The 24,315-nt window shown below is 44.5% G+C and overlaps 2 protein-coding genes across 2 annotated transcripts in view; one reads left to right on the top strand and one right to left on the bottom strand.

Moving 5' to 3' along the window:
* Positions 1-294: 294 nt before the first annotated feature.
* On the top strand, positions 295-5,899 carry GJA10 (gap junction protein alpha 10; the record flags this gene model as incomplete). Its single annotated transcript, XM_080938703.1, has 2 exons — positions 295-1,731; positions 5,861-5,899. The coding sequence occupies 2 exons, from the start codon at positions 295-297 to the stop codon at positions 5,897-5,899; spliced, it is 1,476 nt and encodes a 491-aa protein (XP_080794829.1).
* Positions 5,900-22,453: 16,554 nt separating this feature from the next.
* Positions 22,454-24,315, bottom strand: part of BACH2 (BTB domain and CNC homolog 2) — a gene marked incomplete at both ends in the record, with an annotated part of 75,003 nt that continues 73,141 nt past the window's right edge. The window contains one exon of the mRNA XM_080938697.1: positions 22,454-22,933. Coding sequence (XP_080794823.1) covers positions 22,454-22,933 — 480 coding nt within the window. The remainder of the gene's footprint in view (positions 22,934-24,315) is intronic.

The following is a 24,315-nucleotide window of genomic DNA, read 5'->3' as shown; positions in this document are numbered from 1 at the left end:
GAGTACATTGTACAAATATGGAAACTAATGTGTATCCCAAAACAAAAGGGACTACATGTGGCAGAGAAGAGGATAATAAGTAAATTGGGTTAGATAATAGGGGTTAGTGTTTTGTTCAGAAACTGATACTTCTTGGAAAGTTCCAGTTTCTTCAAGTATGAAGTCAATATCTGGAGTTGTGTTGACTTAATCGAAGAATCAGTGCTACTTGTAAGCATGCCTCTTTGTGAGTGACATTACTCAGTTTTGTCAACCTCCTTGTCTTCTGTATATTTCAGACGTGAATTTCTAGCCATGGGAGATTGGAATTTATTGGGTGGCATCCTAGAGGAAGTCCATTCCCACTCCACTATAGTGGGGAAAATCTGGCTGACTATCCTTTTCATCTTCCGGATGCTGGTACTTGGTGTCGCTGCTGAGGATGTCTGGGATGATGAACAGTCCTCCTTTGCCTGCAACACCCAGCAGCCCGGTTGCAACAATATCTGTTATGATGATGCTTTCCCCATCTCTTTGATCCGATTCTGGGTTTTGCAGATCATCTTTGTGTCTTCCCCTTCTTTAGTGTATATGGGCCATGCACTTTATAGACTCAGGGACTTTGAGAAGCAAAGGCAGAAGAAGAAGTTGTACCTTAGAGCCCAGATGGAGAATCCAGAGCTTGACCTGGAGGAGCAACAAAGGGTAGAGAGGGAGCTGAGGAGACTCGAGGAGCAGAAGAGGATTCATAAAGTCCCTCTGAAAGGATGTCTGCTGCGCACCTATGTCTTACACATCTTGACCAGATCTGTGCTGGAAGTAGGGTTCATGATAGGCCAATATATTCTCTATGGGTTTCAAATGCACCCCATTTACAAGTGCACTCAAGCCCCATGCCCCAATGCAGTGGACTGTTTTGTATCCAGACCCACAGAGAAGACCATTTTCATGTTCTTTATGCACAGCATTGCAGCCATCTCCTTGTTACTCAATATTCTGGAAATATTTCATCTCGGCATTAGGAAGATCATGAGGGCACTCGACAGCAAATCCAGCAGTGGGAACACTGAGAGTGAAACAGGCCCTCCATTCCATTCAACAAACTACTCAGGGGCCCAGCAGTGTATGGTTTGTTCTTCTTTACCTGAAAGAAGCTCATTACCGCAAGCCAACAATAAACAGCAAGTCATCCGAGTCAATATACCAAGGTCTAAAAGTATGTGGCAAATTCCACATCCCAGGCAACTTGAGGTAGATGTTTCCTGTGGCAAAAGAGATTGGGCTGAGAAAGTTGAGAACTGTGGACAGCTCCATGTCCATAGCCCCTGTCCACATGACCACAGTGCCAGAATTCAGCACCCAGGACAGCAACCATGCCATTCCATCTTTGGCCCCAAGAATGTAATGTCTCAGTCCTGGTTAGGTACAACGACGGCTTCTCGGCACCGTCCATCATCTGCGTTAGAAACCTGGGAGCAATCGCAGGACCCAGAAGTTTCAGGGAAACCTCTCACAGATCGCCAGAGTCACTTCCAAGGCAGTAATGGCAGTGCAAGAGAGAGTGGGGTTTGGACAGACAGATTAGGTCCAGGTAGTCGCAAGGCCAGCTTTCTATCGAGGCTGATGTCAGACAAGGGACAGCATAGTGACTCAGGAAGTTCGCGGTCTCTGAATAGCTCCTGCTTGAATTTTCCGCATGGGGAAAACAGCCCATCACCTCTGCCGTCAGCCACTGGGCACAGAGCATCCATGGTAAGTAAAAGCAGCCATGTTGATTCACCTCCTCATTCTCCTTTCACCGTGCATAGGACATATGTATTAAGAGAGAGGTGGTTTGAGAGAGTAATAAATTTATGAAAAGTTCAATTCATTTATTACATTCAGTTAAACTTAATTAATGATTGAATAATAGATGATTGAAGTGAAAGATAATAAATAATAATCAGTTAATAAAATAAACTTATAGGAAAAGTATAATGGGACTAGAGAGATGTCTTACTTCATAAAGAGAACTGACTATTCTTTCAGAGAACCTGGGTTCAAATCCAATATTCCATATGGCAGCTCACAACTGTCTGTAATTCTAAGATCTGATGCTTTCACACAGACATGCAGGCAGGCAAAACACCAATGCACATAAAATAAAAATAAATAAAATTTAAAATTACACTAATTGTGATTATAAGTGATGTATGTTGTGGTTATAATACAATTTCCTTCATTAAAAGTCTCAAAGTGTACTTGTGGAAGTGAGGCAGGTGAAAGCTCTGTGTTGGTGAGAGGGGCAATGTCAAGGGGGCTGAGGAAAGGGCAGATGATTCTACAGCTGTGGGTTGAGGACACTCATGGGTGAAGTCATTGTGAACTGAATCTTAAAAGATGTTCTTCAGAGATAAGAGGAATACAGCACATGGAAGAAGGCATGCTGTTAGAAATGCAGGGCATGCAAACCTTAACAGACAGGCTCCCTAAAGGAGCAGCTGTGGGTGGCCAGAGCACAGAGTAGGATGAGAGATGTAGTGTCATAGTCAGGGTTTCTAGTCCTGCACAAAACACCATGACCAAGAAGCAAGTTGGAGAGAAAAGGGTTTATTCAGCTTACACTTCCACACTGCTGTTCATCACCAGAGGAAGTCAGGACTGGAACTCAAGCAGGTCAGGAAGCAGGAGCTGATGCAGAGGCCATGGAGGGATGTTACTTACTGGCTTGCTTCCCCTGGCTTGCTTAGCCTGCTTTCTTGTAGAACCCAGGTCTACCAGCCCAGGGATGGCACCAACCACAATGGGCTGGACCCTCCCCCCTTGATCACTAGTTGAGAAAATGCCTTACAGCTGGATCTCATAGAGGCAGTTCTTTCTCTGTGATAACTCCAGCTTGTGTCAAGCTGACACAAAACTAGCTAGTACATGTAGCGACAGGGAAGGCCAGAAAAACTGGCGTGAAGGTCCTGCAGTGAGGGACTGCAGAACCAACAAAGGACCAGAAGCAGAGCTAAAGAGATGACTTATTTGGTAAAAACATGCATTATGGTAGCAATCCACGTGCCCCTGTTAGACAGGATGGTGAATATTACTTAAGAGATGGCTCTAGGATCATCAAAACCCACAGTATTAATACTACTTTCATTAAAGACAAGTTTCACTGGGGAATTGGATGCCTACCAATCAATGTTCTCCTGACTGCCTATGTGTTCATAACATGCAGTGGTTACCAGTCACTGCAGCCAGTCACCACATAGACTTGGTTTTACCAGCTAATGTCTTTCTTTACCACTGCATTGGTTCTGTAAAAGATTAGCTAATTAAGCAATTGCAACATGAGATGCATGTGTATGTGCATGCATGTGCATAGGCTTGTACATGTGTTGGCAGAGTGCTGGGAAGATGGGTCAGTTGGTAAAATACTCACAGAGTTCCAATCCCCAATGCACACTTAAAAAGCTGTAGTGGCAAAATGCATATGCAATCCCAGCTCCGGGGAGGCGGAGTCTGTAGGCTCTTTGAGAGTTGCTGGCCAGCTAGTCCTGCCAAATATCACAGAGCTCTAGGTTTGGTGAATCTGCCTCAAAAAAAGGTGGAGGGTGATAGAAAATTACAGTCTATATCAATCTCTAGTCTCCACACCATGTGTGAACACACACTCATTCCATACACACTCACAAACACACACTCACACATATACACAAAGAGAAAGCTGTGTCCGTCAAAGCGGAGAGAGTGACTTAGAGGATGTACTCTTTGCATGATTGAGTTGCTCTCCTCTAATTAAGGAGGCCACACACAAATTTAATACCTCAGGCTGCAAAGGCAACACACAAATATCTGCTGATGTATTTTCACAGAGGCTAAGACTAGCATCGCATTGGTTTAATTTTGTTTCACCAAAACTAAGAGTTATATTTCCACAGTCATAATAAAGAACAGTCAACATTTATTTTTTTTTCCTTTTAAATTCAGAAACAAAGGGGTAACATCTGTTTTAATGATTGTTCAGAGCAACCAGGGTTTGCTTTTGTTTTCATTAAAACAAAACTCTTCCCAAGTTTGGGCTACACCGAGTTGAACTCACTTGGTTGAATTCATATCTCACAATGGGTTGGTCTCCACGTCAATCACTAATTAAGAAAATGCTCTACAGACTTGCTGGCAGCCCAATCTTACGGAGGCATTTTCTAAATTCTGGTTCCTGCCACTCAGATGACTATGGCTTGTATGAACTTGACATAAAACTAGCCACTTTTGCCTCAATGTTTCTTTTTTGCTTCTCGAGGCCACTCTACAAAGCCCTGGCTCTCCTGGAACTCAATATGTAGACCAGGCTAGCCTTGAGATCTCAGAGATCTACTTGCTTCTCCTTCCCAAGTGTGGGGGATTAAAAGGTGGACCATTATGCCCTGCTACCTCAACATTATTAATAAGGGCATCTGAAAGGAGATTTGTTATGATTTATTAAACCTCTTGCCTAGAACATTTTATTATTTATCAATTGCTAGAGGAGAAAGAAAAGAATGAAAAGGAAAAAAATTATTTTTAAGTGGAGGTAAGTCTCCTGCTCTAGCAAGGGCCTGGTCGTGATCTGGTTGGGCTTCCTTGTTGATCCATGATTAAGTCCATGTTTTGGAAAAGGAAGTAAGTTACTTGTTCCAGGTGGTACTATTAGGTTTGGAGACACACAGTTCTTGGGACACAGCTAGGGCTAAGTCTATATTTATTGGATTGTGAATAGGCTTGAATTTTGTCTTAAGACTATCTGCCTCAATCCAAGCCCAAGCTCCCATGTTCCACTGCTGCCCCCTGCTCATTCTGCAGAGACTGGAAGAGGGCTCTGGACCACCTCCCTGCCTCCTTCAGAGCTGCAGGTATAGATGTTTGTGAGCCACCTGACATGGGTGCTGGGGACATACTTCCGGTCCTCTGCAAGAGCAGCATATGCCCTTAACCACACTGAACCATCTCTCCAGCCCCAACCAGAACATTCTATATTTGAATTACTTTCTGCATAGACTGGGGATTTGGTCACCAGATGCATAAACTGAGGACATAGCCACTCCAAAGGATGATTGAAGGGAAGGGTTTCATTATGGATATGAGGGATGATACAGTCAGATGCATCTAGAATAGTTCAGGGCAGAGAAAGGGAAGTGTGAGGAACAGGCCTGCAGACTAAACTGGGTCTTGAGAAGAAAGAGACAGGAAGAGAGAGAGAATGACAGACAGAATGCAGGCAAAGGGGACCATGAGACAGGAGCAAGAGAGAGGAGGCCAAGGGGGGAAGATAGAAGAGAGAGGGGACAGAGAGCCCAAAGCTGGCACGACAGGTTTACAAGGAAAGGAGAAGAGGAAGGGAAGGAAACCCACGAGTTGAAGTTTAGGGTAGGGATGGGGTAAGAAGAGCAGAGAAAAGCAATTGGTATTCATGATACCTAGAAATGTGTAGTCCAGGCTGGCCTCAAACTTCTGATCCTCCTGCCTCTGCCTCCTTCAGCAAATCCTATGGCCCGAGAAAGCCTGGAAGCCAACATAAGCTTTGGAAAGCTAATAGGCACCACAGCCACTTGTCCTGAGTTTCTTTTGGACCCAACACATTCCCCTGTGAAGATCTGGTACTTGAAGAACAGACTGACCTTTGCTTTAGGTCTGGAATTTGGACAGACAACAGTGGGAAAGAACGGGGCAGTTGCAGGTAGAATTCAAAGCTGTCGTACTAAGGTTAGTGGACAGACTCATCTCCATGACTCATGCCTCAGGAACTGCACAGAGCTACCTTGTGCAGTACCAGAGCAGGCTTTGGATCCCTGCTGTTTGGGACATAGAACTCCAGGTGGATGGGCAGCATTGATTTCACAAACCCCTGTGAGTCTATTTTTGAAATCTCTTTCAGAATATGCTTCTAGAACTTTCATCCATTTTGAAAAAATAATGCACCAAGAGCAGTTGCCGTCTACAAGATGAAAACTGTGCCTTTGTCATCACAAGCTGGAAGAGGCTCTGCGTTGTCTGCCAGGGTGTGTGTTTGGACCTCCAGGTTAAAGGCCCCAGAGTTGTCCCTTGGGGACTGTAAAACCTTTAAGAGGTCCTAGTGAGAACTCTTAGGTTGCTCGAGATATGCCCTTGAAGGAGATGTGGAACTGCACCCCTTTCTCCTTTCTTTTTTCTTTTATTTTTTGAGGCAGGATCTCTATTTATCCCTGGTTGTCCTGGAACTCTACATAGAACAGTCTGCCCCAAGCTCACACAGATCCACCTGCCATTGCCTCTTCAGTGCTGAGACTAAATACACAGCCACCAAGCCTAGCTCCTCTCTCTTCTTTTCCATACTGGCTACAAGGTAAGTCTTGTCATGGACTTCTACCATGATGTGCCTGTGAGCCACAGCCCCAAAGGTGATGAGTCCAACTGACCATGGGCTGAACCCTTTAAACCCACCAGGCAAAACAGCCCTTTCCACTTTGTAAGTTAATTCTCTTGGGTATTTGTTAAAGTTACAACAAGTGACTAACACACCGGGCAGGCAGGGTTCACCTCTGCTAGAGACTCTTATGGGGACTGGGGGCAGCCTCTTACAACCCTGCCTGGTCATGTCATTAGTGGCAGGTCTGAAGACCCACTGGGGAGGAATTGTGAGAGAAAAATTATAGAGACAACTGCTCATAGTTCTTGGTCTTAGAATTGGAATAGCACCCTCCTTTCCTAATCTCAGCAGCCTGGTGAGACACCTGTGGTGGTTTGAATAGGTATGGCCCTCATAGGCTTATGTGTTTGAATGCTAGGCCCATGGGAAATGGCACTGTTAGGAGGTGTGACATTGTTGGACGAAGTGTGTCATTGTGGGGGTGGGCTTTGAGGTCTCCTATGCTCAAGCTCTGCCCAGTGTAGGACCTAGTCCCCTTCTGCTGCCTGTGGATCAAAACTCTCAGCTCCTTCTCCATCACCATGTCTGACTGTATGCTGCCATGTTTCCCACCATGATGATAATGGGCTGTAAGCCATCCCCAATTAAATGTTTTCTTATATAAGAGTTTCCTTGGTCATGGTATCTCCTCATGGCAATAGAAATCCCAATAAAGACAACACCCAAAGAGAGCACCAGATTTGTGGCAGCAGGCAGTGGTCCCTCTAACAGATCCAGAGCAAGCCGGAGGCTCCAAACTCAACCTGAGCTTGAGCACACTTCCTGTTTGTAAGGGAGACTCTGATAAGAAACTTCTCATGTGATTTCTCACATCAATTCATTTTGTAAGCATGAAGAAATGAAAATTCAATGTGTAAATGTTTTAGAAATTGAGCAATGACTTAAACATGCACAAATATTCCCATGATCTCTTATATCCCTGCCAACACATTCATTGTCAATGATAATAAATATTGACTATGGTCCCAAATTTGTTTCCAGGGATTACCAAGAGGCATTACCTTGTCTTCACCCTCTCTGTGGTCAGGACCCACTCAGGAGAGGTGCTTCAAAGGACACTTGAGCCCCACAGTGCAGCGAGGCATGTAGGTTGTGGAAGAAGTTATATTTAGTTCTTTCATATTGTATCACATGACCAAATTGCCATGAAACACTGGCCACATATTCTGTAACAAAGACTTCAAGTCATAAGAAGAATCAATTTGGTTCAGAGTCATGAAGCTCTGTATCGTTTATGTCCTGTGTGCTGGATAGTTTTATGTTAACCTGATATAAGCTAAAGTCATAGGGAACCAACCTCAATTAAGATAATGACTCCATAATATTGGGTTGAAGGCAATTTTGTAAGGCTTTTTTCTAATTAGTGATTGATATGGGGGGACCCAGCCTATTGTGGGTAGTACCATCCTGGGCTGGTGTTCTTGGGTTCTATAAGAAAGCAGACCAAGTTAGCCTCAAGGAGCAATCCAGTAAGCAGTACTCCTTCATGGCCTCGGCTTGAGTTCCTGTCTTGATTTCCTTAATGAATATGGAAGTATAAGCCAAATAAACCATCTCCTCTTTAAACTGTCTGCTGGTTGTGGTGTTTTATCACAGCAATAGAAACCCTAAGACATCCTGTGAGATAAATACACAACATGTTAATGTGGCACACGGCTCACACAATGTTCCACTAACCCTGTATCTGCCTTGCAAGTGACTGGTCTCTTCTCTCCTTTCCTTTCCTCTCCTCTCCTCTCCTCTCCTCTCTTCTCCTCTCCTCTCCTCTCTCTTCTCCTCCCTACTTTTCCAGTCCCCCTTTCTCCTTCCCTTTCTTCATTCTGTGCTTGTTAGTTTTTGTTTGTTTATAACTTATTTTTATTTTACGTGCATTGGTATTTTGCCTGCATGTATGTCTCTGTGTGGGTATGAGCTATAGACAATTTTGAGCTTCCTGTTTGTGATGTCTGAAAATCGGCAGTTCAGTTCACAGGTTAGTAGTGTCAGCTCGATCCACTTGCAAATACTTCATGGATACACCAGCAGTCTAGTTTGGTAGAGTCAGTTTATCGACAGCGGCAACATAACCTAGCAAAGACAGTCAGCCTCAGCCTTGGCTTGAATCAGCGGGGTGTGGGGGCGGGACCAACAGGAACACCAGGAGAAGTGTGCCTCTCAGATCAGTGAAGTGAAAACACACAAGTGTTGTACCAGCAAGCCACGCTCTGTCTCCATCCCTCCAAGGAGTCCTATTGATACCCTAACTCAAAGCATCACGTGTCCTCCACGTGCCTTGCTGCAACACATCTAATCGGTCCAAGTCCTAAGAAGTGGCAAGAAACTGCAGCACACCACCAGAAGATTTTGGTGTGTTTTCTTCTATGACATCCAAACAATGCAGCTCAACTACACAATGTAAGGCAGACTAATACACACACATCATTAGCAAAGAATCCTTCATCATGTGTCCTTTCAGGTGATTACTTTAGCAGAACATCTTTTCTCTTACATCTGCTCCAGAGAAATGTTCCTTCATGAGTCTGCCTTACCTGAGTCTACTTGAACAAAATGTTCCTTCATGTGTTTGCCCCATCCAACAGACTTTACAAAGAACCCTTAAGTTTCCATTTCTCATGTAGGTGCTGGGAATTGAACCCAGGTCCTTTGAAAGAACATCCAGTGCTCTTAACTGCCGAGCCATCTCTCTATCTCTTGTTTGTTTTTAGGACAGGTTCTCACTATATAGCCGTGGCTGTCCTGGAACTAGCTCACTCTTTAGTCTCCCATGTTCTGGGATTAAAGGCATGCACCACCATACTCAGATCTTGCCAGTTTTTTGTCAACTTGACACGAATAGAGACATACTAGAGAAGAGAGAATTTCAACTGATGAGCTGTCTCCAGCAGATTGGCCTGTAGGCACATCTTGGGGAATTTTTTTTTTTTTTGATTAATGAATGATATGAGAGGGCCACGCCCACTGTGGGGAGAGCCACTCTTGTGCATATGGACCTGGGGTGTATCAGACTATAACCTGTAAACTAAACTAAGCTAAACCCTTCTTCCCCAACTTGGCTTTGATCAGGGTTTTATCATAGCAATGAACAGTCAGTATAATACCCACATTCTTCACTTCCATTCCTTCCTCCCCCTTCCTTCTTTCCTTCCTTCCTTCCTTCCTTTTCCTCCCTCTTTCCCTTTCTTTATGCCTTCCAACATGATTTCAGTGCGTTGCCCAGGCTAATCTTAAACTCTTGGCCTCAAATAGTCTCCCTTCCTCAGCTTCCCAAGCATTTGGAAACACCACAGGTCCCTGCTTTGGCATCTGATTTGGGGATTCATTACTTCTCATGGAAGTGATTTCAGCATAGATTTCCCAGGCAGTCCTTCCCCACACCACACCTTCATTTGTTTCCATCCTGTAGTTACAGTAACTGCTAATGTTGGTTTGGGTAGATTATTACTTATTTTATGCTTTTTTTAACAGACATTTTTGTGAGTGTACAAAATAATAGTTTTCACATGAAATTTTAACATAAAAATTTCATATAAATATTATGTGCTTAGCTCATAGCCATCAAGAATTATCTTTTTCTGTCTCCCTACCGGTCTTGTTTACCTCTCTCCCCCTTACTGGTCTTCCTCTTTCACCATATAATCCTGTGTGTGTGTGTGTGTGTGTGTGATGTGTTTGTTTGTGCCTCTGTGTGTGTCCTGTGTTTGTATGTGCCTCCCTCCCTCCCTCCCTCCCTCCCTAACCCCCCCCTCTCTCTCTCTCTCTGTGTGTGTGTGTGTGTGTGTGTTTAAAGCTAGATTCTGAAAATGAGTAAATGCATGGTGCTTGTCTTTCTGAGTCTGGCTTGTTTTATTCAATACAATGCTCTTGAGTTCTGTTCATTTTTCTGTAAGTAATATAATTTTGTTCCTTATGACAGAATAAAACTCCATTGTGTACACACACCACGTTTTTGTATCAGTTCATCTGTTGGGTATCCAGGCTGTTCTGTATATCAAGTATTGTGGAAGGTATTCGGGAATAAGTGTGAATGTGCAAGTATCCCTGGTGTGCTGACTTGGGTCCTCTGAATGTAGGACCCAGGAGCAACATGCTGGATCTTATGGTAGTTTTCTGAGGCAATCCATACTGATTTACATAGTGGGTTGACTCATTTAAATTCCCACTAATAGTATTCAAGAACTCTCTTCTGCCCACCATGGTCAGCATTTGTTTGTTTTCTTGACCTTAGTGAGATAAAATCTCAATGTGGTTTTGAATTCCGTTTTTCTGGTGGCTACAGATGTTGAACAATAAATAAAAAAAAAAAACCTATTGGTCATGGATTTGTAATTCATTGCTCAGTGATTGGGTGATCTGTTTAAATTGTGTGTAGGGTAGATGGGTGGGCATCTGCATGTGCACACGTGCAGAGGCCAGAGTAGGGCCTTTGACTGTAGTGGTGGATACCACTTTTAATATTCACCACATCCCTTCCAGGCAGGGCCTTTTACTGAACTCAGAACTTGTTTTGCAGGTAGGTCAGCAGCCAGCAAGCCTCAGTGATTCCCCTGTCTCTGTCTCCTCAGTGCTGAGGTTACAGGTTTGCATGGGGACCACGTTTTTATGTTGGTTATATGGTGATGGGGTTGGAGCTCTGGTCTTCACATTGGCACAGAAATTGCTTTTATTTGCTTCAGCCTTAAAAACAGTGTTTCTTGAAACAGGGTCTCGGCAGGTAAGGACACCTACCATCAAGCCTGGCTATTATTCACTCTTTCCTCAGGCCAGCCTCAGACTCCTACTCAGTCTCCACATGCATCATTGTGCCTCACAGTGGTTTCTGAGAGGCACATGCTAGATACATCGTTCATTCAGGAAGCCAACCTTCTTCATCCCTCCCTGTTCTGGATAGTCTTTGTAAACTTGACATAAACTAGAGTCAGGTGGGAAGAGGGAACCCCCCCCCACTAATGTGGGACTTTGGGCTGGGCTGGGTGTTGGAAGCCCAACACAGAGATCTCTAGTCAGGGATGAGAGTGGCTTCTGCCCCCTCCGCTGCTAGGTCCGGCTGGGCGCATGGGTTCAGGTATAGAGAGGAAGCCTCGGACAGGGAAGGAACTTATTTCACTGCTTCTGCTGCTGGGTCCAGCCTGTCCCATTTCTGCTGCTGCCATGAGACACCAGGCTAGTCTGAACACAGCTAGCAGTAGTGCAGGGTGCAGTAAGCTTTGGGAGAGGAAATTTCTTCCCAAACAGTGGTGTTAACAGCTCTTATAACAGAAGCTCTGAGATGACAGAATGATTCTTGCACACCTTTACTTTTGAACTGTCCCATACACACACACACACACACACACACACACACACACACAGTTTTTGGGATGGTTCAGAGTCTGACAACAGGTACTTCCTATTGGCTTGGCCTGAGGGCTTGGGAAAACCTTGTCAACATATTTTGGGGTGGTTCTGTTTCTGTCCTGAGTCTATGGAAGAGGGTCTTGGGGTGTGGCTAATCTGGCTGGGGTCCACATCACATCCTTGGGGCATGACTGATACCACTTTACGGGGGCTGTGGTGTGGGTTGTGTGAAGGGGCCTGGTTTTTTGGAGAAACTAGGAAGTGCCTGCCATCTCACCTTAAGTTTCTGGGGCTTTACTTATCTTGACTGAGAACCAGGGTATCTTTTGAGGCCTAATTGTCCCACACACTAAGGGATTATGTGTATCAGCCTTGAGTGTGGGCAAGTCTGTGGGTCATTTTCTTGACGACAGATGGATGCTGGAAAGCCCAGTCCACTGTGGATAGTGTTACCACTGGATGGGTAGTTTGGGTTGTATGAGGAAGATAGCTAAGCAGGCCCAAGGAACGAAGCCAGATAGCATTCCTCCAGGATTTCTGCTTCACTTCCTGCCTTGCATCCTACCGTACTGGTTTCACTTAGTAACGGACTATTTATTACCTAGAAATTGAAGTGAAAAACCCTTTCCTTTCCAAGTTGCCTTTGGTTGGTGTTTTATCACAGCGATACAAACTAGGACACTTTCTCTCTCTCTTTTTCCTTTCTTTATAGTGATGGAGCTTGGAGTCATCTGCGCATGGTAAGAAAATGTTCCAATAGCTACACTGTGTTACATTCTAGTCCCAGAAAACTTTTCTGACCATCAGACGTGGGCTTTCCATAGGAAGTATTTTATGGACAGAGGTTGTGAAGGGCATCCCGTCATTGGCTGCAGTTATTTTGGGCTTCCAGTGCAAACGGTAGTAAGACTCCTCCACTCCATCTTGTAGGGGTGGAAATGAGGTACACTATAAAGATCCAGTCTTTAAAAAATTACCTCAGAGAGAGAGAGAGAGAGAGAGAGAGAGAGAGAGAGAGAGAGAGAGAGAGAGAGAGGTTAGGTTCTGGTTCTTCCTCTCAGTCCCATGTTCTTAGAAATAAGACTCAGATTTAAACTATATTTACAAATACCTTGGCTATATACTAGGCTCTACTCTGACAAGATCATAACTAAGATAACCCAATTATTTTAACATTTACATTTTGCCACATGGATGCTTACCTATGCTCCTCACATCTTCCTTGGTGGCTCTCCTGTCTCTGGCTCTATCCCAGAATTCTTTCTCTTCCCAGATACACCACCTCTACTTCCTGCCTTAGCCAAAGGCCATAGGCTTTTTAATTGACAGTTGATGCATCCATACAACACACAAGATATTCTCTATGAGGTCAGAGGACAACTTGGAGGAGTTGGTTTTCCCTCCACCATATGAGTTCCAGGTATCAAAATCAGGCTGTCATTTTGGTGAGAGGTGCTCTTGCCACAGAGACATCTCATTGTCTCCAGATCTTTTCTTCTAGAGACAGTGAGTTTGTAGGAGAGCCAGTGAAGACCGGGAAGATGAAAAGGCCAAACTCAATCTTTTATTTTTGATTAAGTGTACGAGCGTTTTGCCTGTGTGTCTGTGCACTGCATGCATGTGGTGCCTGAGGCCTGGAGAGTGTGTTGGATTACTTGGGGCTGTAGTTACAGATGGCTGTGACCTACCACATGGATGTGGGAATAGAACCAGGGTCCCCAGAAAGAGCAGCTAGCTAGTGCTTTAAACTGCTGAGCATTCTCTCCAGTCCAACCCTTTAAAGAATACATTCCATTCCTGGTTCTCAAGGGTCGTCCCTATTCCTCATATAAGTGTGTGAAGTCATTATAGCTCATCTCCATTTTTTAGATCAGATTAAAGGGTCCAAAAAGACTCCATGTCTGAAGGTCCCCCAAAGGCAAATGTTAATTGGTCCAAACCCAGACTACGCTAAGGATCCCTCAGGAAGCTATGCTCTGTCCTTCGTGAGAGTTAGAAGCCCTGAAAAAAAAAGATGGCTTATTTGTCATACAGCCCTGCCCAACCAGCTTGTGAATGCTTTAAGGATAGGGTTTATGCACTCTTAATACTGGGTGCATGGCATGTTGCCGTGTTGGTTGAACTTTGATGCTGTGCTGACTAGTTTCACGTCAATTTGACACAAGCTAGTCAAATTGAAAGAAGAAACCTCCGTTGAGAAAAACACCTCTACCAGATTGACCTGTGGGCAAGCCTGTGACATATTCTCTTGATGTGGGAGGGCTCATCTCACCGAGGGCTGTGCCACCCCGGGCTTGGTGGTTCTATGGGGTTGCAGGGTGAGCAGGTCATGAGCAGAAAGCCAGGAAGCAGCACTCCTTTACTTCTGCATGAGCGCCTGCCTCCAGGTTCCTGCCTTGAGTTCCCATGATGGTGGACTGTGGTGTGGAAGTGTGAGTAAAACGAACCCTCTCCCTCCCAGGTTTCTTTGGTCATGGTGTTAGATCAAAACAGTAGAAATCTTAAGGCACCGACAAACCCCTACCCACCGCCTCCAGTTTCATTTTCTTTTTCCATTGTCCTATCAGGTTAGCGGTTAATTACGAGACATCCTTTACAGTGTGAAAAATTGAACACAGAGTTTAAGTGCCCAGTGGGAAATACAGCGTGTCCAGTGACTCCCAGCACTGTTGTCAGGAGGGTTCTAGCCATTGCTTTGGACAAAGCTCATTGCTTTACAGAGGGACGTGTTTTGGGGTGGGAAAAAGTAAAGAATCCTCCTAGCAGACTAGGCTGGTCCATGTTAGTCCAGGACCTGCAGAGAATGAGCTGTATGAGGGCAGGAGGTGAAATGCTATTGAGAAAACGGAAAGGAAGGATACTTGCTAATAGAAATGTGTGGCTTTCTCTCTCTCTAGGTCCTGATTGCATCATGCTTGCTTACAACAGGAAGACAAAGGCGCTCACTTTGGTGAAGGATTATATGAGCTCATCCCTGCGTAGGGCACCACCAGCTACTGTTTAAAAAATCTCACCTAGAACCTTGTTTATGCATCCTTTCTGAGGGGTAGGGTTTTGGGTCAGAGATTCCAATTGAGTTTTAAAGAACTTTATTTCCAGGGGCTAGGGAGTTGGCTCAGTGGTTAAGAGCGCTTACTGCTTTTCCAGAAGTTCTGAGTTCAATTCCCAGCAACCATAATGGTGGCTCACAACCATCTGTAATGGGATCCGATGTCCTCTTCTGGTGTGTCTGAAGACAGATACAGTGTACTCATGTAAATAAAGAAATCTTAAAACAAAACAAAACCCCTCAAAACTTTATTTACAAATGCAATAAGAATTGCTATAGGACCCGATGGAGGAGGAGAAAGTGGGGGGAGATTTTCATTATGTCTAGAATCAGATATGAATTACGTGAATTAAAGGAGAAGCACATTTAAGGCACAGAAGGAACAGTAGCTGCATGCCAGGGGCGTGACCAAGTTTGGGAACTTCTGCAGGATGGAACAATCGGCAAAGGTTATTCTGCCACAGAAGCAAATGGCCAAGGATGGAGATGAAGATGGCCGGCAATGCTCCATGACCAAATTTCTACTAAAAAAGGTTGAGTTATTTCTTATTGTTAGGCAATGGTTGTTTACTACTTAAATTTAAAACGATCTGACCATGGTAATTTAGTACAGTTTACAGTATATAAGAAAACCCTCCTTATCTCATTAAGACCTGTAATATTCTCTGAGGAAAAGTTCTGGGCCTTTTCGGTTTTCCCATGGGGAGATGGGACATTATTTGCTTAATTTAGGAATACATAGGTATCAGGTACATTCATTACTTACGGTAGATCACGCCTGCCCTCTTCTGGTCGTTTCTCTCCTTGCAGCAGTTGTTTCTCACAGACATTTGGTCTACCCACAATGCAGTGTGTGCATTTCCCCTTCCATAAACATGGAAGACACTGGTCACTCAGCTCACTTGGTACTGGTTTGGTGTTATACTTTGATTTACTTTTCCGTAAGTTGTTGATGGGAGCTTCACTGTTTCTGGTCTTAACCCTGTATGCTCATGTGAGCCTGTATGCTCATGTGACTCTGTATGTTTATGTGACCCTGTATGCTCATGTGAGCCTGTATGCCCATGTGACCCTGTATGCTCATGTGACCCTGTATGTTTATGTGAGCCTGTATGCTCATGTGATCCTGTATGTTTATGTGAGCCTGTATGCTCATGTGATCCTGTATGTTTATGTGAGCCTGTATGCTCATGTGTGCCTGTATGCTCATGTGACCCTGTATGTTTATGTGAGCCTGTATGCTCATGTGATCCTGTATGTTTATGTGAGCCTGTATGTTCATGTGACCCTGTATGTTTATGTGACCCTGTATGCTCATGTGAGCCTGTATGTTTATGTGAGCCTGTATGTTTATGTGAGCCTGTATGCTCATGTGAGCCTGTATGCTCATGTGAGCCTGTATGCTCATGTGAGCCTGTATGCTCATGTGACCCTGTATGTTTATGTGACCCTGTATGCTCATGTGAGCCTGTATGCTCATGTGACTCTGTATGTTTATGTGACCCTGTATGCTCATGTGAGCCTGTATGCTCATGTGAGCCTGTATGCTCATGTGACCCTGCTTTAGCCTCAGGAGTAACTGGACCTAGGTATGTGCCACCACACCTGGCCTTATTTATTTATTCATCTTGTCATCTCTTCTTTATGTGGTTGTACATCCATGTTCAGCTGTAAAACCACACTCTTCACCCACGGCAACAGCTGCATAGCTACAGTATTGAAACTGGAAGCGGCTCTAGTATTTAATATCTAATCTCATGTGCAATGGCGCCTTTGCTTAGAAATTGAGATTAAAAACAGTGTGGCTAAATTATTAAGATTTCTAATTAGGTTAACCGGGGAGCAGGAAGGGGTCCAAAGTAGAGGAGGAGAAATGGCCTTTTGTAGAGAAAACAGTTCTTGAGGCGCTCTGCTCTGTAAAACGTAACACGGGGATTAGAAGCGTTGACAATGTAGAATGATATGTCTTTATTTCGTTAACAGAAATGGCGTCTAGACAAAAATTCAGTTAACACTAGCAATTCAGTTGAGTGATTTTTTTCCCCCACAATAGTGTATTTACAACGAGTAAATGAAGTCTCAATTCATTAATCCATAGCAATGCTTCTTCCCAAAAAGGTAAAAATTCTTAGTTACAGAGAGTAAGCATCAACAGCCATCTCAATATCTTTACAAGAAAAACCACAAGAAAAAACCACAAGTAAAACCACAATCACTTAGGAAAAAAATAAGGCCAAGCGTAAGAACTTGTACAATAAGATGATGCGCTGAATTAAGTTACATTAATCGCATAGAATCTGTGTAAAAAGTATGTAGAAAAACACCTGATGTAACCTGTTACAGTCGTTGACCAGTTATGAGAGGTACGGAGGGTTGTACAGGTAGATATGTGTGAAAACTGTCCGTATTGTTCGAGCTGGGGAGGAGGAGAAGAGGGGCCGAAGCCCCTTGCATACACTGAGAAGACCCTGTTTTGCATATGGCCTCTGGAGTTTGTAAGGCATTAGAGGTGCGCTTGCATCAGACTGGTTCTGGAACAAATTCTCACAGGCCCTCTTGCCTTGAATGGCTCACCGTGTCTAATGAGTACCCGAAGCTCCCAAATGCATCTGCAATCTTCCTGATAATTCGTTACAAGTGCCAGGCTCTTGTGTCAGAGTGTGAATGGGCATCCCAGCGTTGCCGCAGCCAAAATACACTGTTAGGACCCAAGTGGAGGCCAACTCTTTGTCCCCAGAGACGTGTTTGGTAGAAGTTTAGCACCCATCTTTAGGGAAACCCATATTTTTTTGTCCAAGTCCCTTCACTCTTTCCTGATATAAGTGTCTGATTGTTCCCATGGGAGCGTTTGGCACTGAGTGTGAGTCTACCTGAAATGAGTGGTCTTGATACACTTCCATGAATAGCCATTTTTTATCTGAGGTCAATAAACTGGAATGAAAATGACAGCCAAGAGTTTATCCATTGCTTGATAGAGAAATGCATACACCATGCCACAACATTAAACCAAAGCTATAAAAGTTGGGCCTCTGCAACCAAGTGGGATACTGTTCACGAAATGGCAGCATCATTTCATATTACAATTAAAAATGCACTAGTAATTCACTTGTTATAAATATGATCTCCCAGGGTGGAGTGTAGGAAAATACTATACAATTACTTTGCAAGTAATGTTTCTGCACCATCATTTGAATAATTTACCTTTGATCTGCTACGAAGAGTCTCTTCAATGTACAAGTACTATTTGCACACACTATTTATGCACAAATATATCCTATGCTACAGCATCAGTCTTTGACACTTGGGTCATGAGATGGCTCGGGCAGTATTTATACATTTTGAACACAAAATATCTCCATGCACAGACTTCCTTTATGAATACCAACCCCACGAGGCATTGTGGACTGACCTGCCAGAAATGAAATCTGCAACAAAATCCTCAAGTAAATACTAATGATACAACAAAGAGCTTTATTCTTTTAAAATAATCCTTTCTTTAGTCTGGTGTGTGTGTGTGTGTGTGTGTGTGTGTGTGTGTGTATGTGTGTGTGAGGGGGGAGGGAGGAGGGGAAGGGACGGGGAGTAGGGAGGAAAGAGGGAGAGAGATCTGAGGGTAAACCTTAATCCTTGCTCTCTTCTAGATCTGAGATTCCCCCACACTGTAAGCACTGGTGGAGCAGTTTGAAGTCATCAACAACAGCTCCTGGTTTAAGCAGGGCCACGCTGTGTACGGATATGCCATCCAACACAGACTCTCAGGAGCTTTACAGACCGAGTAATCATGTTCCACGGGACACAGAGCAGCCCCCAGGGCAAGACTGGTGATTTGTGAAAAGGTTTATACTTTCAAACCATTGTCTGCTTTGTCTCTTTCTTCTTCAGTGGCAAGCATAACGTATGAAAACAAGAGAAAGGTGTAGGCTTTAGCCTGTCCTCCACACAGGGCCTGTGACTGCTCTGGGGCTCTTTTAAGAAGAAGAGGCAGTTACTAGTTACCAGCCATCTTTAAAGTTCCTTGGAAAAGCAATGCAAGGATTACATCCAAAATTATAGTGCACGTTAAAAAGCAGCATACCTTGAGAAAGACAGTAAATAAATTATTCATATGACATAAAAATAATGTTTTCTACTGCAGCATCAGCCCTGATGCCTGAGTCATTGTTAGGGACCCCGGGAGAGAAGGAGCAGGGTCGCCTACTAACTCTGCCCACTTTAGAAAACGTTCTGTGAAACTGCTTTGTTCCAGAATCAGTTACGTCATGAAGTTTGACTTTATTCAAGGCACCCCCAGATAACACACACACACACACACACACACACACACACACATACACACACACACAGAGCAAAGCACACACCTGCCTACAGCTTGGACAACCTGAGGGAGGCTGTTCAGAGACACGGGGAGGCCTGGGTTTGGATAGGATGTTATGAGTCTGAGAGTCACCTGTGCTAGCCCTGGACCATGACCCATTCACACTCCAGCCTCTGGGAGACCCACCCAAGCTGTCACATAGTCTTATGATGGAAGTGTCCTGTACCTTTGAAAGAAAAGATCTTTAAACACACAACTAAATGTCCCCTTAAAACACAAACACTCTCCTCTGTCCTCCCTTTTCTGTAGGGGAATGAGGTTGACTGAGGAATCCTCGGGAAGGACAGATTGGGGACTTCTGAGTTCCACTTAAAGAATTTGGATTCTGGTCCCCAGTGAGCCTTCCCTTTAAATCAACTCAAAAACAATTTTGATAAGCAATGGTTTGGAACAGGAAAAGATACAGGCATGTCCCGTGGGTAATTACACAAAGCCAGTTGCTGTTCCTGGTGGATACCAAATGAAATTGCTTGTTAAAAATACTACAGAAATACAAGTTTTTTTTTTTTAAAGAGTAATTTTAAAATACTAGTTCTCATGGAACAGACTGGGAGGAAGAAGAGGCAAAGAAACCAAGGAAGATGAGGGCTGAGTTAGGGCAGAGAGAAGTGAGGAGGCCCGACCCCTGACCCCCATCCTGGAGATGGATGCAATGGGTCTGAGCTTGGGTAACAGAAACTTAGGGGGTAAACTGTGGAATGTGGCAAGATTTCCAGCTGCCCGTGAGCCTGGACGGCAGAAAACAAGCTGAGGGGCTTCTCTGCCCTCGTGGTGATCTAAGCAGAAAACAAGCCTTTTTGTTTCTTTAGAAGAGGTCACTTAAAAAGGCAATGAAAGAGTTAAAAAAATACTGTCTGCTGACTCCTGCACCATAACAGGCAGCTGTGAGCACTACATGATTCACATGGAGCTAAATGCTAGCTCTACTGGATTTTCATGAAGATGAACCTCCTGGTGCAGGAACTGTTAGACTAGACCAGGAATACCAATGGTGTAACCAAGATGGCAGCTCCAACACAGCTGTATCAAAATCTGTACACACACACACACACACACACACACACACACACACACACACTCAAAACCCAGAGGCAGGTTTTAAAAATGGACCTATTTTAAAAGAAGTAAATTTCCCCTTAAATTCTACTGTATGAATCAACAACTTCTGGCATTTGTACATACTTAAACATTTAGCACTACTACGGGTACAGAAAGAAGTTAATAATACTAGAACATATGTCACTAGGGTTTCACTTTTGCCTACTACTCATACATTATTTCCCCTTTTACATGCAGCTTTAATATTGTCCAAAACAATGGCACAGATGAAGAAACAAAGTCAACCATCCATCTAGTCCCCATTACCCTCTACCCTATCCCACCAACATCAGATTTTTCTGGACAACCTGGCACAGCTGGAGTGGTCTCCAGGCTGCTGAGCAAAGGGACACAGAGACCATCTGGGAGGAGGGAGCTGACTCCTCCTCCCGGCATGCCTTCCTGTGAACATGGCTTGCGACCAGGATACCTTAGGGCCGAGGAAAGCTGCTCTCCAGATTTGCAAACCAACTAGTTTTTAGCAAGGGAAGCAGATATTACCTGGGGAGGGTGAAAGGAGGGGTGAGGGGTGGAGGGTTTGGGAAGAGGGGGCAGAGGGCTCCTAGGGGTGTCTGTCCAATGCCTTGAATGAAGCAGCTTTCAGACAAGAGACTTGGGGAGGGGGCAGAACGAAACCTCAGAGTACAGAGGACATGGGAAGAAGAAAACAATGTGTTAGCCTATGTCCTCGTGGCTCCCAGGCTCCATTCTGACCGGTTTCTTCCTACGCTCAGTGAGCACAATCAATCCGGGGGCGGGGCTGCCGCTGAAAGCTGAGGCTGTCATTCAAATCACCCCAGGTCTTAAAATGTGGGGAGGCCAGGCCTGGGCAGGGAAGCTGGGTGGTTGGTTAGCTGTGCCCTTCTAAGAAGCAGGTCTTACCACATGACATTTCTGAACACAGTATAAGCAGAGGCCAGAAAGAAAGGCTGAAATGAAGGGGATTCTTCCCCGGGGAAGGAACCGGTTCTCCCTTGTTTTCTCATCACCAGTGCCCGTGGAGTTCTAACACAACACCGCAGGCTCCTACTCTTTTGACATGAAGTCCTTTGAGCCATCCGAACTCTTTCCCCATGTAGGAATTGGACATCCAGTGTCAGCTCTGGATCGTCTGCACTTCAGCATTAGTTGGGGGAAAGGTGGGGAGGAAATGAGCTACAAAAATATTCAAGCAGATTATTGTCTACACATCCTAGGATGGGTTCATTATTTGGCAAGATTGGTTTTTTTTTTTCCTACATAATTATCACCTGAGTGCTTTTTTAATTAGCTAAAATGTTTTACTTTTTAACTAAAAGCAAAGAATATACAATATACTTGAGTTATACCGAAGTTACAACTTCATTTAAGAAAATAGGTCTGACTCAAAACTCAGTGCAAGTGGCAAAGTTGACCATTGCTATACAGTATCCGCCAAGACAAGGGAAAAACACAAGGAGAAAGGAACAGACCCACGATGCTCATGTGACACCATTTGGCGGCGCCGAAACCAAACCAACCAAAATAGAAGGTCTGAGATTGAACCTTGAGAAGAAACTTCCAACACTGAATTTTGTCTGTAAATGAGTACAGATCGAAACCAAACTGTACAGCAAGAAAAACAACCACGTTAACAGTTACAAAACCAGTTCTGCCATCAGACACAAAAGGAGGAATGTTGGAACCTGTTTGTAAATGATAAATGAAGTTTCCAGTTTTAGGATGAGAAAAATCGAGGCATGCAGGACCTTTGCATATGGATATATATTTCATATATATTATATATACTATGTACACAGTATAGCTATAAAACTTTGATGTGTATAGAAGCTGTCTTCAATGAAAAAAATTGAACATTCAGAAGAAATTCCTGAGATAGGGTTTGTGACATGGGCCACTGAGAAAAAAAATCCGTGGTTGGGTCCTAGAGGTGTAGTCTATCCCTGTGAAGTTTGCAATTAACCCACAGACAGACAGTGTCGGCACTGTTGTCTACCTTGCCAGGGCAAGGGGTAGCACCATTATGAAGGTAACTAGCACTCCTGCTTACAAGAGAGGAGGGAATACTTCGGAACAGTATTGCTGCTAAGACTGCTGTAGTGTGCACCAAATTCATTCTTGGTTCTTCAAGACACAGATGAACAGCGCCCCCAGCTGGGAGAAGAACACCCAGATGAGAGAGGCGTGAAGACTGAGGTGGGAGGGGGGGCAGAGCGGATTGCGCTGGCTAGGCGTAATCTTTCCTGGGCTGTTCGTCTGTTGTACACTTCTCAGTCATTTCCTGGCAGAAGTCCACCGTCACTGACTGGCTCTTGGCTTCTAGAGGAGGTCCTCTTTCTGAAAAGGCTCCAGGGTCATTCCCTTCCAACCTCCTCCCAGAGGTACAGTTCTCAGAGGTGTTGCTGGACACCCAGGGGTGCCCAGGGGGAGCTGCCCCTGGCTCCAGGCAGCAGGGTACACTTCCTCCTACTGCACACTGGGAGGGTGCAAGGCTCTGCTCAACCCCCAAGGGAGGGGGGTTAACACTCGCCCCAGGAAGATCCATGGGTATGAGGACAGGGCAGTACCGGTGCAGGGCTTGGATCTGCTCTGGACTCTGGATGTCTCGACAGACCTCCTGTGAGAGGCAGGAGAAGTTGTCCAGTAGCTCCCCCATGCACGCTTTCAGCTGATTCCTCTCGGACAACAGTTTTTCTTTCTCGCATACCTGTGAGAAAAGATGAGATGGCTTCATCAAGCCTGTATGAAAGCCTCATTTCTGAAGGTTCTCAAACCTTTGTTTTGAGATATTACACTGTAACCTAACTCTGGAAAGAGTAGGTCAGAATCTAGGAAGTTAAAAGACACATTGTCCAGGGAGTGTTGACACACTTTGCCCCGAGTACCTGCCTTACCATCTGGGCACTGTCATGTATAGAATTCCCAATGTGGGGTCCCTCTCTCTGAGGCCCAGGAAGCGAACCAGTTGCGGTACCCACAACAGCAAAGCTGTAGAGAGTCACATGACCTTCTGTTTTCTGAATTTGGGGTTTAGAAACATTTTATTCCAAACCCAACAGTTGAAAATCTTCACCAGTGCATTAGGTTACCTCTTCTTTCCGACTCAGGGTTTCTCTGTATAGTCCTGGATGCCTGGCTGTCCTGAAACTCACTCTGTAGACCCGAATGGCTTTGAACTCAGAGACCACCCACCCCATCCTGCTTGGTTAACTATTTTTGAGGGGTAAAAGTCAACTAACTGATATTTTGAAAAACACAAAAAACTATGAGTACAGTTTAAAAAAAAAATAAAAAGGTCAGCCTTGCTGCCAGGAGTTGAGGGAAGGGGAGATGGCTGAGCCCCTACAGCAGGCTTTGGGCCAGCGAATCTGTCCTGTACATGATGGTACAGACAGCACCCTTTGAAACTCCACATAATACTAATGAATGTGAATGTTGAGATAAAGAATGTGAAATATGCTGCTCTTGTAGGGAGTCTCCAGAGTCCGGGACTGCTCGGTCCACCATGGCCTTGGTGGGGACAGAATGGTTCTTGTCCCCAGGACAGGAGCAGTGGACATGGGCCTCCTTGGATGCCACAGACATAGGGCTTGTTTGTATAATAATGCACATATTTTATGTTCCTTCTTCAAGGAATGTCCTCCCTGTTAACATTACTGACTCCATGATAATCAGAGACAGCAGGAGTCTGGCAGGTGAAAATGTGTCTAATGTCTCAGCAAAATGGTAAACGATGGAACCTTCAGGGCAGCTCTTAAGGCTGTGGGAAAGAACTCTAAAAACTTGAGTTCAAAAATATATAATTTCTCAACTATGCAAAAAAAATAGGGATGCAATGTGAATTATATGAGGGGCCTTACGAATCTAAAGGAACAAAGACAGCTGCATTAATGAGCCCGCTTGTCAGAAAGATACAAAGACGGGCAGAAATAAAGGCAGAAAGATTCCTGAGTTCAGGTCAGCCTGGGATACAGCGAGTCCAGGCCCAGGTATGGTAGAAATGGTAATTTCAGGATGGGGTCCCACCCAGCTTGCTTTTCGTCTGTGCTTAACAGAGATGGGCAGATCTCTGAATTCATTTTCAATGTT

Source organism: Micromys minutus, assembly GCF_963924665.1.
Source record: "Micromys minutus genome assembly, chromosome: 26".
In the NCBI taxonomy this organism is placed as follows: Eukaryota; Metazoa; Chordata; class Mammalia; order Rodentia; family Muridae; genus Micromys; species Micromys minutus.
The sequence above is the reverse complement of the archived record's forward strand: the minus strand, read 5'-3'. Positions and strand labels throughout refer to the sequence as shown.